Genomic DNA, 14,430 nt, shown 5'->3' on the forward strand with positions numbered 1-14,430 from the left:
TCAGCATTCCCCACCTCATTAAAGAGCAGCTCTCTCCTCTGCTGTTTCCTGAGGTCCATCTTCTTCACCGCCACCTGCTTGCCGCTGTGTTTCTCGCTGGCGATGCACACGATGCCCGTGGAGCCCTCGCCGATCTTAATAAAGCTGTCAAGGTATTCCCGAGGGTCGCCTGGCGCCACACACAAGCATGAGTCAATTTGGATGCAATAAACTTTGTGTCTCTTTCATAATGTTTATATTGAGGTGCAGTGTGCATATATATGTAGTCAACTTAACACGTTTACATGTCCTTACTGCTTCTCTGTGTTGCTACTACTACTTTGCTATAAAATTTGTACACTGACTAGAGCTGCCTATTCTTCTTTCTCAAAATTTGCAGTCCGTTTCTCACCTGGGTTGACCACCAGTTGTAGTGCGGCTCTGAACTGCTCATGGGAAACCCTGGAGGGCTGAGTGTCAGAGCTGGAGCCCCATGAGGGAGGAGGGTAGGCCCCCGGGGGGATGTAGGGCGATGAGGGCTGCGAGTAGGCCCCCTGGACATGAAATACACATGCACACACATAGTGGTCCTATTACAGAAATTCAGGTTGTGGTGACTAGTTATTACATTTTGAAAAAGATCCATCTGTTTTCTAAGGTGTTTTAGGACTCCAGTCAGTACGGCTTCACTGCAGTTAAAGGATGCATACCAGTGATTTAGGATGTTTAGCGCAATATCTACAAAATGTATATACTTCATGTTTCTGATATCCTTCTTTCAAAGCAAGCAGTTGTATGTTGTTGAACACCTACAGTACAGGCCAAAAGTTTGGACACACCTTCTCATTCAATGCGTTTTCTTTATTTTCATGACTATTTTCATTGTAGATTCTCACTGAAGGCATCAAAACTATGAATGAACACGTGGAGTTATGTACTTAACAAAAAAAGGTGAAATAACTGAAAACATGTTTTATATTCTAGTTTCTTCAAAATAGCCACCCTTTGCTCTGATTACTGCTTTGCACACTCTTGGCATTCTCTCGATGAGCTTCAAGAGGTAGTCACCTGAAATGGTTTTCACTTCACAGGTGTGCCTTATCAGGGTTAATTAGTGGAATTTCTTGCTTTATCAATGGGGTTGGGACCATCAGTTGTGTTGTGCAGAAATCAGGTTACTGCACAGCCGACAGTCCTATTGGACAACTGTTAAAATTCATATTATGGCAAGAACCAATCAGCTAACTAAAGAAAAACGAGTGGCCATCATTACTTTAAGAAATGAAGGTCAGTCAGTCCGGAAAATTGCAAAAACTTTAAATGTGTCCCCAAGTGGAGTCGCAAAAACCATCAAGCGCTACAACGAAACTGGCACACATGAGGACCGACCCAGGAAAGGAAGACCAAGAGTCACCTCTGCTTCTGAGGACAAGTTCATCCGAGTCACCAGCCTCAGAAATCGCAAGTTAACAGCAGCTCAGATCAGAGACCAGATAAATGCCACACAGAGTTCTAGCAGCAGACCCATCTCTAGAACAACTGTTAAGAGGAGACTGCGTGAATCAGGCCTTCATGGTCAAATAGCTGCAGAAAAGGTGAACGGATGGATTCCACATGCCTGGTTCCCACTGTGAAGCATGGAGGAGGAGGTGTGATGGTGTGGGGGTGTTTTGCTGGTGACACTGTTGGGGATTTATTCAAAATTGAAGGCACACTGAACCAGCATGGCTACCACAGCATCCTGCAGCGACATGCAATCCCATCCGGTTTGCGTTTAGTTGGACCATCATTTATTTTTCAACAGGACAATGAGCCCAAACACACCTCCAGGCTGTGTAAGGGCTATTTGACCAAGAAGGAGAGTGCTGCGGCAGATGACCTGGCCTCCACAGTCACCGGACCTGAACCCAATCCAGATGGTTTGGGGTGAGCTGGACCGCAGAGTGAAGGCAAAGGGGCCAACAAGTGCTAAACACCTCTGGGAACTACTTCAAGACTGTTGGAAAACCATTTCAGGTGACTACCTCTTGAAGCTCATGGAGAGAATGCCAAGAGTGTGCAAAGCAGTAATCAGAGCAAAGGGTTGCTATTTTGAAGAAACTAGAATATAAAACATGTTTTCAGTTATTTCACCTTTTTTTGTTAAGTACATAACTCCACATGTGTTCATTCATAGTTTTGATTCCTTCAGTTAGAATCTACAATGTAAATAGTCATGAAAATAAAGAAAACGCATTGAATGAGAAGGTGTGTCCAAACTTTTGGCCTGTACTGTATATCATTTTTCCTCCCTTTTATCCAGCCCCTGCTTTCCATTCATTCCACTATGATATGAAAATGAACTTTCAGAGACTTCAAACTTTCTGCACACCAGTATTCCATCACCGTAATAAAGTCATTCACATTAGTTTTCCCAAAGGCAGCAGCACTGTTGTGTTTTGATAACTCAAAATTTGGTGGATTGAAACAGTCCCTCCTCTGGAAAATAGTCCCCAGGATAAACGCAGCCACTTATCAGTTTCATGGTTTATGTATGGCGACAACTTTGTTAGCCACAGAGGCAGAACAAGGTGGATGGTTCAACAAAAATTCCAATTTGAAAACTGTCTGTGAAATCTTTAGTACCTCCTGCATGATTTGCAGAATAATTTGTTGCAATTTAAAATGCGGGGGAAATTGTAGTAAATGGACCAAGCATTCAAAATCACAGGCATGGTCCTTGATCTGTGTCCGGCTACCTTCAATAATCACTCATCATTCTTCAGCAAAGTTTGCATCAATTGAAGTGAAACGCCTCCACTCAGCAAGTTTGCCTCATTTGTATTACACGAGCTGGTATTGGTGACCAGTCAGATGATGATGACTTAGTCCTCAAATTTATTCAGGTAATATCCACTTAAACAAATTATATTTACTTGCCAAAGTGGAAACATGCAAAACGTGAACATGAAAAACATTAACATCCTGAGCCACAGTATATCTCAAAGAAAATCTGCACCTGCATAATTTCAGATATTTAAAGACTCAAAGGGCAGCATGGCTGTGGCACATGCTGAGTTTGGAAGCACAGAATGTGTTTTTATGCTTGTTGCTACACATGTAATATTCAATCCACGCATGTCTGCAGGCATTTGTATGCAGTGAACGTACCTGTGGAGTGTACGGAGGGCTGGGCTGGGAGGGGGGGTGGTGGTAGGGTGAAGGTTTGTAATGGTGGAAGACAGGGGGGTAGGGCAGGTGTGCCGGGGGGTAGCCAGGCGGCTTGGTGTGGCTCTGAGGTAGCTTGAGAGGCCCTCGGGGGTAGGTGTCACCACCCGGAACCTGGGGACTGCCGTCCTGCGACGGACGCTCGTAGTCGCCCTGCAGGAGAGGGCACAAGGACTGGGTCAAGTTTTGGAACGGCTCATTCTTGAAATAAACTTGTCTTTTTGTCTGCCTGGTTTGTTTCATAATTACACAGGTGTACATGCATTTCTGTCACAATCTTGAGTTACTGAATGAAATGAATGTCAAAATTATTACAATTATGATTTTTTCTGGATCAATATGCTTTTTGAAACAAAAAATGCCTTATTAAACATGCACAGAGGTATAAAACTCCTTCAAACTCTCTTTGTCCCTGTATGTTCGCAGTAAAATGTCGGCTCCACTCCCAGGTATATCTGCAGACATGGCTCTAGACACATCTAATGGAGGACATTTAGTCCACAGGACAGGAACCATACTTTATCATTAGTACCCCACACTGCTCCTCAAACACTCCATTCATCATGCAGGAGCCCAGCGAGTGCCAAGATCTGGGACACCCCACTTCCTTAAGATCCCATTTTTAAAAAGGTTGTCTTATATATATACTGTGGGTAGCATGTTCTGATAATCGACAGACCAAAAGCTGTCTACGACTATTCCAAAAGGACCTCTTTGAAAGCAGCGTGGGAGCAAAAACCCCAAAACAATATGCACTATGCACACACCTACACAATACACACACACATACACAGAGCGAGAGTGTGTACAGTGAGAGTGTAGAGCCTCGCTCAGAGATCTATTTAAAAGCGCTATGTTATGAGTCAGCTCAACTGATTCATAATAGGCCTGACTAAAACAAACATCCACACAAGCACACACATAGTCTCTCTCACATACACACACACACACACACACACACACACACACACACACACACACACACAGACACATACACGCACACTTTTACAATACTACTATAGTAAGAGTAATTTAGCTGTGATATGCAATGGCTTTATGACTCAACAGCTACTGCATACGAGCTAAATGACTGCATTTAATCAAAATAAATAGGTAGAAAATGATGGTAGCATTAAAAATCATTGATATGGAAAATGTTAAAGTAGAAAAGGGAGAGGGAATAAAAACTATTATAGTTTCTCAGAAAGTTCTCATTGTTGGCAAAGGAATTGAAGGATTAAAATGCGACATTAGAGAAGGTATAAGCCTTTAAAAATAAATAATTAAAGTATGAAATTATAATCTGATGTAAATATATCTAACAAGACAAATATTTTAGAGATATGCAACGTGTTGGCTAAACATCAACAGTCCAGGCTGGACTACAGTGAAACTAGACAGTAGACAAGCAGCCTGCCTCCACCCTGAGGAGACTAAATTAAATTACCTTTGCCACGCCTCCCAAACACACATTCAACAAGCATCAATTTTTTCTCATCAATTCTCAAGAGACTGAGAGGATAATAGAGAAAATCTCTCTCTCTTTTTCTCTGTCTCCTGCTCTGTACTCATCTCTCTCTCTCTATCACTTGTCTATCTATTATAGACACACACACACACACACACACACACACACACACACACACACACACGTACACAGGGCAAGAGGAGGAGGCCTGATGTGTTGGGATGGTGTATAATTACATGGTGTGAACTCCTTTAATCAATCACTCTCAGGCAGGTGGGGGGGTGGTTCTGGGATGGCCCAGTCTCGGGCCCCCCTATCGTTGGCCAGCACCGCTGGCTGGCTGTCAGCCAAGGGTCTCCTGATCCATGTTGGTTAAACGCGCATTAATCTGAGTTTGGCAGGGTAATCAACAACCTAACTCAACTGTGAAATTGAATTCCGCGGTGGAACATCGTTCGGCCAGTTTTATGCTAAGGCTGCAGAAAGGGAAAGTGCCGCAACATCAATTTGTCACCGAGAGCTGCGGCACTGAGCTCACGCTCGCCACACAACAGAGTGAGAGAAAGGGTGTGCGTGTGTGTGTATGTGTGTGTGTGTGTCTGTGTGTGGCCAAGTCTCCATGCTGTCTACTATTACATCCCCACCGGCTCCCAACAACGGCAGGGAAAAAGAAGGATTTAGTTCAGTGGTATGAGTGGGTTGAATGAAAGAACGAGAAGAAAAGACAGAGAATGAGAGAGAAGAGGGGTGGGTTTGTTACAAGGTCCATGAGCCAGGAAGAATAGTGATTCTTAAGCTGCCAGATGACTTAGCGCGCTCTTTGTTTTTTCTTAGCAGTGCTGGAAAATCTCCTGCAAGCATCACAAGGCAAATTAGACTGTTGTTTCCTAAGCCAACACTTTGATATGGCCTATAACTAGACAAACAGAATATCAAATCTTAACACTGTGACTTTCTTTGATATCCCATTTAGTCAGACCACTATGTCAAAAACATTAAATAGATGTGTTTCAAAAAACATATGTGATACAGATGTGATGCTATGGATCCTACTGCTGTGTCCTCCTCACTTGAATCCTTACGTTACCTGATGGAAACTGTTTCTGCTCAGCCGCTAAGAAAGAATATGCAGGAAAAATGACCTCGTCCTGCTGCACCTCCAATCCTGCTACTCTTACATTCTCCATGGCTGTTTTTGTATGAGTGTGTGCATTTCTCTTGAGTGGCTATTTACTGAGGCATGCAGGTTAAATGGTTTTTCATCAAGGCACCCTGGGATCTACATCAGCAAACCCAGTTCTCCTCTCAGCTACTGGCTCACAGTGTGTGAAGGAGGTATAGTGGACTGGTGCGATAGCGCTACATGCAATAAACAATGAACCTAATGGGAATCTGTAACAGAAAGGCTTTTGAGAGTGATATCAGGGGGACAAGGAACATTTTACAGAATCACCCGTATTTCTGTTATAAACTATTATTCTGTTGTATTGTATTCATGTAATATCATGTAAAATAGTGTATTCAGTGTGATGATTCATGTAGATAGGAAGGACACAGCACAAATGACATCATAGGATTACAATGCACATCCACTACCGCATGGAAAGTTGCTGTTGTCTGTAGTGTCTCTGTGTGGGAGGGTCCCTCAGGAGCACCAGTCACTCCCGCTGCTCTACTGGAGCACATCGCAGGCATTTGGTAGGACGACAACTGCTGCAAAGTATCCTCACAGTGCCAAACATACTTAAAGGCGTTGCCTGCACAAAGGGAAGCAATTTGCCTTGAGGAATGGGCAGCCTTATGAAGTAATTGGACGAGTAATGCAATTTGACGTTTTTATTTTTATTCTGATGGCAATTTTCTTCATCACCTAAAAGTGGTAATCGGTGGGATCCTGTTTATCTATTTATTTTTTGTTATTTTATCTGGTCTTGTTTTGTTTGTTTGACATTTTAAGTGGCAAGTCGCCATGTTTTTGCACACTTAGTTATCAAGTACTGTGCTGCCTTTTTCCTTGGATCTTTCAGGGGATCTTTGATATTATAAATAAATAATACTTCTTGTCTTAGAGGACTGTTCTGGTATAATCTGAGTTTTTACTCATTTCATTTCTGTTTCTTTTTACATGACTAATAATTTACTTTGTTTTTCTGTGGTTTATAGGCTGAAAAATCATCATCAAAACAGGATGGTCTTCTGAACTTGTCTCTCCCTCAGAAAGTCAAGAATTTGCTTTTTGGAAATGTAAAATTATAAACATGAAAAAACTATGATGACCTCCATGACTGGCAAAGAACCAAAGCCTCCCCTCCTCATTTCCAGCAGAATTCACATTTCCACATTGGCCAAATTTGCTCCAAAATACTGGAGAAAGTTCTGTAATAGCATAAGCCTTCCATGCTGTATACACATTTCCTATCTTCTTTTTTCTTTGTGGTTATATGTCAAATGTTTCATAGAACACAGTTATTTTGTTCCTCTCCAACCAGGTGTGCAAGCATCAGTCATGTGTGGCCTTACTTTAGACTAATTTTCAATTTCCTTTGCTCAACTGAAGCTCAAATTGCATGTATGGCATTTTCCAGTATGGCATCAGACTACACCACAGCTGAGACAGCTCTGTTTAGGATTGTAAGTGATGAATACAGATCTTGATAATACAGATTCTTGTTCTTGTAGACACTGTTAAGACTAGACATGCGGGTGGGGTGGTCTGACCGAGTTCCTAAAATAGTTCAGGTTCCCCCTGTAGGACAGGAACTGGACAGGAAGTCTTTTTGTCACATGTGGGGTCCCACAAGGGTCAGTTCTGGGTCCCCTCTTATTTAACTGGGATGTTTCCACTGGACTATATTATACAGAAACACAAGATACACGCCCATAACTATGCAGATAACCCACAATTCTCTTTCACCTGATGACTTACACCCTATATAATCAATTAGTCAATATATTTAGCATATTAATGTTTGGCCCAGGAATTCTTCTTGAACGGAAACAAAATTTGAATTATGGCCCTGAGTGCACCAGCACACAAACAGAAAACTGCAGTCCATCTAGCCTATCTCAGAAAACTGTGTTGCTATAGATGCCATTCTCTGATTTCATAGCCATATAAATAGAGTTACATGATCTGCTTTTTACCACCTTAAAAATTGCCTTTAAATACACAGTGGGTGGGGTTTTAATTTCTGTGCGTCATGCTCTTTAGTTGTCTGTATGATTGCTATTGATGATCATGTATATTAGCAAATTATCCCTTTATTTATTCCAAACAAACCACTGTGAAAGATGTTGAATATGTCACTTTATGTTCCATAGAACTTTCTGGGTGTTTTGAACAGCAGATGTAACCAATGCAAAAGCTTTCATGAAAATGGTGTAGGCTGAATCACTATTGAGTCATATCAATTGGCAAAAGTAGCAAAATCAATATTATTCATATGAAAATGATGCACTATGCACTATAAGAGCAAATGTTCTTGTCTGGTTTGGTTTAAACTAATCTGGTCTCATGTAGCACGATCTGTTCTGGATAGCCTTTATTTCCTTATCACAAATAAGAGGTTGTAACACTTGTGGGATTGTTCTTTTGACATAATGATCATTAATTAACAGGCTCAATTTGGGACAAGATAAGTAACCTATGCTCTCAAAAGATAATTAACGATGTTTTAAGCCCTTCAAGATGTGATGATAATTAGTGTACTTCTCCACATACATTTTGGCAGTGGGTCTCTATCTATGTGTCATAAAGGAAACAGTGGGAGTGATAAATTGAACCCTCTCCATCTTAAACATCCCATTTCTTTCAACCTCTCTCTCCCTGCCATACCTTTTCCTCTCTTATCTATCTTCCTTCTCTACTTTCTTTTGTGCCTGTTTGTCCTGTTTCTCTCACTCTTTCTTTTTATCCTTCAGTGCTATCTGCTTGATGGTCAGTGTGCAGCATTAATTGATTTGCGTGCAGAGAGAGTGGCTGCTGAAGGGGGGTAATTCTGTATGTGGCAGTGCCTGCCTCCTCTGGGGGAAGAGTAGATTAACAGCTGACACCATCTATCCAGCAGGAAGGCCAGCAGAATGGATAGGGAGAGAATGAGAGAGAACAGGGAAGAGAGAGAGCAAGACAGAGAGTGGAAGCACCCTGGGATCACATGGTAGAAAAAACAAGTCCATGTGCAAATTTGTATGCTCAGATTAATAAAGCATATCCTCAAATTACAATCTGTAGGCCTAATATTTGTAATTCATACCCTGGGATTTAGAAATCTGTACCCCCAGACTTATTGTACAATCATTGGTATTTCTGTGTAAGAAGCACACAAGTAAGCAAGTACAGAAATAAGAAGCTAGAGAAGTCTGAGAAATTATGTTTTCCTGTCAGTTCTGTTTGTCGAATGACACTAAATACACAGCACCTGTGAGCCTCATCAACTGAAGGTACAAATTCATAATTTAAGGGAGCAGTTTTCAAATCTGAGGGTATGAATTTGTAATTTGATGATATGGTTTATGGATCTGTGTGTACAGATTTGTATACAGATTTATATTTTCTACCATGTGACATCGAGGGGTTTCTGTAGATAAACAGTGGAGAGGAAAAAAGAAAAGAAATGAGAATGCAGGTGGATGGGGAGCGGGGAATAAGGACGCATGGGCTCGTCAGGGATTTTGGTGCTGTGTGAAAACAGTCACTGCTGTTGGGTATTGTATATACTCAGCTGCTTACAGAAAATTCTGTGCAAATGTCCCAGTTATCTTCTGAGATGAAAAAGTGTTAAAAATAAATAAATGTACTACAAAACAGGTATAAACAGACTATAACATCAGCATATACAGTACACTGAGGGACAGATTAGAGTGTGTGGTAGACAGTGTGTGCTAACATACCTTGGCTATGGTCTGTGAGTTGGTGAGGCTCTCTGAGAGGCGGGGGTAGGTATAAGAGCTGTATGGGTGAGCCTGAGGAGGGTTCTTGAAAGCCCCACTGGCACCGTAAGGTATATTGGGCTCCTGTAGCCCGGAGCCTGACCGAGATCGCTGCCGGATAGCCGGCGTGGGACTGGTCTGAGTAACATAGGAACTCTTGGGTCGCTTTTCATAGTCATCCCGCAGGCCGCCATAGCTCCACTCGCTGTCTGGGTAGTTTATCTGCTCGCTGTGGAGCGAGGCACGAGACGGCGTGCCCACTGACGTGTCCCGGTAGTCCTGGCTGGATGAGCCACCCACTGACGCCCGGTAGTAGCCGCTGGAGCCCACCCCGCTCCCCACTGTGGAGGCCACCTCATCAACCGAGCGCCCTTTGCTCTCTAGGTAGGTGTGGTAGTCCGGCGGCAGCTTGGGGTAGTCTGATTTCTGGGGCATGGCGTCTGGATAGAAGGGGCTGCGTATGGAGTGTGAGTGCCCATTCTGCTTGGGGAAGCGATAGTGCCTGCCCATGGCCCAGTCCCCATCTATGGAGAAACCTGGCTTAACAGGCTCCAGAGAGAAGTCCCTGCTAGAAGTGTCCAGATCACAGGAGTAGCGAGAGTAATAGTGGTTGAAGCCATTCTCCTCCGGGGCATTGGGATGGCCACTGCTGGGGGATTTGGAGCTGCTACCAGCCTGGTGGGGGCCTGGTGGACTCTCTTTACGCAGGGAGTTGGAGCGCGTCACTGAGATGTTGTCAAACTCCTCCAGCAGGCCATTGATGGATGCGTCCTTGGGTGGCCGGTTCCCGCGGACAATGGTCTACAGGGGGGGAAAAAAAAACATATACACTTAGCACAGAAGCAAACCAGCTGGCTGATTTGATGGATGTTTTGGAGACAGCCCTGATACCTTAGGCTGCAGTACATTCCAAGTTCAGTTCAGCCATTTCTGACTGAAAGCTGAAGGAGATGAATTGGAATTCCTGTATAATCGAGTTCAGATATTTAGCAGCACCTAAATATTCAAGATGGAATTTCAATTCATGTGTATCAGGGCTTAGTGACAAGTATGAAATTAATCATCACTTGCAATAAATGAATGCTAAGTTTTGTCATCTGAAAGAATGGCAGGCATCATTCCACACAACTGCCAGTTGTTGTGAGTTAGGATGCAGCTAGAAAATGCATGGAAATAAATGGTGGGATCCTTCTGATGCTAAGAGGAAACCAGTGGTAGATTGAAGAATTCCTGCCCCATTTCCCTCGCAACAGATTAGCCTCATTTTCAGTGGGCTGATCAGGATGCATTAACAGTCGTGACATTTGGTGTAGTGCTCCTATGGTGCATGAACATCACAAGCATGTTTGTGCACAAATAGAAAAGAGAGTGAGGGGGAGAGAGAGAGAGAGAGAGAGAGAGAGAGAGAGAGAGAGAGAGAGAGAGATAGAGAGAGAGAGAGAGAGAGAGAGAGAGAGAGAGAGAGAGAGAGAGAGAGAGAGAGAGAGAGAGAGAGAGAGAGAGAACATACGTGCTCAGATCTGCTTTGAAGCAAACACAGCTAAAACATCAGGGGTGCTGCATATTCCCTCCTACCTTGTGCTTTACATGACTGTGCTGTGAGTCACAGGGAGCTGTGCTACAGCAGTACTCACAGAATCACATTGTCGGGGAGGAATCAAAGTCTGTGATTGTGTGACTGTACGTGTGAGTGTGCATGTCTGCGAGTACAGGCAGGTGTGCTGTTCTACGGCGTGAACACAGAGGATCAACGCATCGGTACAGTGGAAAGCAAAAGAATGAGGGCAGAAACCAATGTGAGCTTTTATCTACCTGTCTCTCTGCCACTTGGATTTTATGGGAAACAATGCATTGAGTTTAAGTGCTGAGAAGAGGACATGGGGGTTATTTGAATTGCAAACTCTTACTTTTTGTGTGCATGAAACCTCTGACTGCATTTCAAGTGGTGTTCTCGTTTCACTAGTGCCTCAGAATAGCATGCACTCAATCTATCCTCATGTGCACAAAGTTCTATTCTATGGCACTGTACTGTATTGTATTGTATTGTATTCTGTTTCCAAAATATTAGGGGCAAGTTTCTGATACTGAGCTGCAGCCCTTTTTACAACAGCCCACATCTCAATTGTCTAAGAGCTTAAACATCTGCTTCTCTTTATCTCCATCTCCTCCTTTGTGGCCGGTATTGATTTAATTAGAGAAATCAATAAGACATAATGGCTTTTACCTGGATTCACCTCATCAGTGTGCTTCATAAAGAGTTAGTGCCTCTCATATTTTCCATTTCAAATGTATTGGCGCCTTAATATTTTTCACATTCTCAACCAGTTTTCAGCCTCCCATTCCAAAGCGTGACCCAAACAGCTGGCGGTGTTATCAAGTAGGGCTTTCACAAGACTGGAAAAAAAAAAGCTAAATCCACTGACTGGAACATCATTAAATTAACAGGCTCATAAAGCTGTAAAATCACTGGGCAGAATAAAGCATATAGTGAACTGAGCTGAACTAGGTGGGCTAGCTGGTCCAGTGTACATGTGGTTCACTAACATGTCCAGGGATAGATGTTTGGCTCCAGCTAGGAATTCTGCAAATGCACACACTCATAATTCTGTGAGGCACTTTGGATGAAAGTGCCCAAAGAGTAGCATATGGCACGACATACACTACGTCACATTAACTTGCTAAATCATTTTTCAACAATATGCGGTAAACCAAGAGAGATAATGATTTACGATGAAACCCCTCCTGCTGCGGCCTCATTTTAATTAAATGCTGAATGGTCACAAGTGTGTGTTTACTGGGTATTTGACAACTCAGCCAGAACTGAGCACTGAAACTTTCTGTTTTATCAGCTGATGGAAGCTAACAAAGACTCTTCCCGTGACACTTCAGCTATGGAAAGCTCATGTTATCAGTTTGTGCTAAGGTCTGAAATAACTATAAATCTACGGGATGGCTCACTAGGGTTATTGTTAGTCTTTTCCACAACTTAACATGTTATGACACACTGAACATGACACTAAAACCTAACAGTGTCACATCAGCAAACCCTTAGACACTTTGACAGCCCTCCCGCCTCTCTGTTTGTCACATTAACTGTCATGGCTGTCTCTGCTGTCGTTTGCCCGTGTCACATGTGCTGAGCCAGGCCTGGAGAAAAGCTGGGATAATCATCACCTCTCAACAATATTTCGCTGACACAGGGGATACATCTAGTCTCCTTTATTTAGCTGCTGTACCTGCAACCCCGTGCCCCGTTGCCATCTCATCTATATACTCCATGTACGAGATCTCAGCTTGGCCAGAGTGCCACAATAAAAACCAATTACAACAATTTCAATAAAATAACACTTGAAGTCTCAGCCTTCAACTTCAGCAGGGAAGGTGTTTGGCTCTTACTCAGTAGAATATCTTGCAGCCTAATTATTTTACACTGTGGATTTTCAACCAAAAATAAGAGCAACTATGTGTTTTGTATGCTCTCATCCACCTATACTCATAGAAGCTTGCTAACAACAGCTACATACGGTGATATAATGCAACAGGACGTCACTTGTGCCATGCATCTGCACTGTATTTGTCCTCATGACGGTTTGTTCAAAAGTGAGCGCATATTAAATAAAAAAGTGGGTTTCAAATGGCGACCAAGTGGAAAAAACTCTAAACTCTCTCTAAATGACAGAGAAGGGAGTAAGTAACACATGCAAATCATGTCAGTCCGAGTGAGTCGAGCCCATGACCCCCTTCTTCTCCTGTTTCAATATTCTCAACCACAGCTGTTTATCATCGACTTCCATTTGCTCATTTTCATTTATTTTCTTTTTTCTATAAAAAAAAAGCTGAATAATGTCCTTCCAGACTAAAAAGAAGCCTCTCATTGCAAGGCTGGCACTGACTCTATCACACATCAGCTCCCTCTTCCCTTTTGTTAGTTCACACACCTCTCGCCCTCTCTGCCGCTTCACTCTTCACTCCTCTCTTGCTCTCTTCTGTGTGAGAGCTCAGCTGTTTGGTGCTGTGAACTGGAACCCAAGGTGAAATGGCCTATAAACCAGTGAGTAAAGGCAAGCTGAGAGGCTTTAGGGGTGAGGGGAGGCCGGGATGGATGGTCTTTTAAACAGGTCATTGGGTGGAAATCTGTCACGCTCTGGACAGATGTTACACAGGGCGGACTGACATGCACATGGAAAAAAGAAGTACATATCTGATACATTCATCAACAAACTCAAACAGGGCTATTCCTCCTGCTCTTGAAGTGGCTCTCCCTCGCACAATAATGCTAATGCAAAACAAATGCCATTCGTATTAATGCTAATGCAAACTGTACCAGTAACACCTATTGTTGTTGTTATTGCCATTCTTCTTCCTCTTACACTCTAAACTGTGCTTTGAAATTGTAAATGGTACGCCCTCATGTGCAACCTCAAATGAAGCCAAATCACATCATGTTCCACTGTGTGAACGCTTGCGATTCACGCCTAATTCAATTGGCAGACAACAGCAGAGGGTGTCAGTTATCTAATAAAACATCATCGCCTCCATTCGGTTCGTAATCAATAAGCATGTGTCAAAGAGCGTGACAGTTACAGGAGAGAGAGAGAGTCGGAGCGCGCCAGGGAGAAGGAGAGGCGGCAACTGAAAGCGAGGAGGTGACGAGAGTGCAGAGGGGAGAGAGAGACAAGGTTAATTGTGTGCCAAATCACTGTCAAACGGTCGGCATCAAGCCTGAAAATCTTTCCATTAATTTGAATTAGGGTGCTGATACTGGCTTCCGCACCCAACCCACCGCTCACCCCCCTCTGTCCTTATAGCTCTGGGAGCTCCGTGCACGGGTCGTGTTCAGCGGGTGC

The 14,430-nt window shown here is 43.1% G+C and overlaps 1 protein-coding gene across 2 annotated transcripts in view; it reads right to left on the reverse strand.

The window, feature by feature from the left end:
- Positions 1-14,430, reverse strand: part of pak5 (p21 protein (Cdc42/Rac)-activated kinase 5) — an 83,054-nt gene that overhangs the window by 11,570 nt on the left and 57,054 nt on the right. For both annotated transcript variants that reach the window (XM_030047225.1, XM_030047224.1), the window contains 4 exons: positions 9,545-10,384; positions 3,130-3,339; positions 392-533; positions 15-169 (listed from right to left, as the gene is read on the reverse strand). In XM_030047225.1, coding sequence (XP_029903085.1) covers positions 15-169; positions 392-533; positions 3,130-3,339; positions 9,545-10,384 — 1,347 coding nt within the window. The remainder of the gene's footprint in view (positions 1-14; positions 170-391; positions 534-3,129; positions 3,340-9,544; positions 10,385-14,430) is intronic.

The sequence above is a fragment of the Myripristis murdjan genome, chromosome 24 (genome assembly GCF_902150065.1).
Source record: "Myripristis murdjan chromosome 24, fMyrMur1.1, whole genome shotgun sequence".
Classification (NCBI taxonomy): domain Eukaryota; kingdom Metazoa; phylum Chordata; class Actinopteri; order Holocentriformes; family Holocentridae; genus Myripristis; species Myripristis murdjan.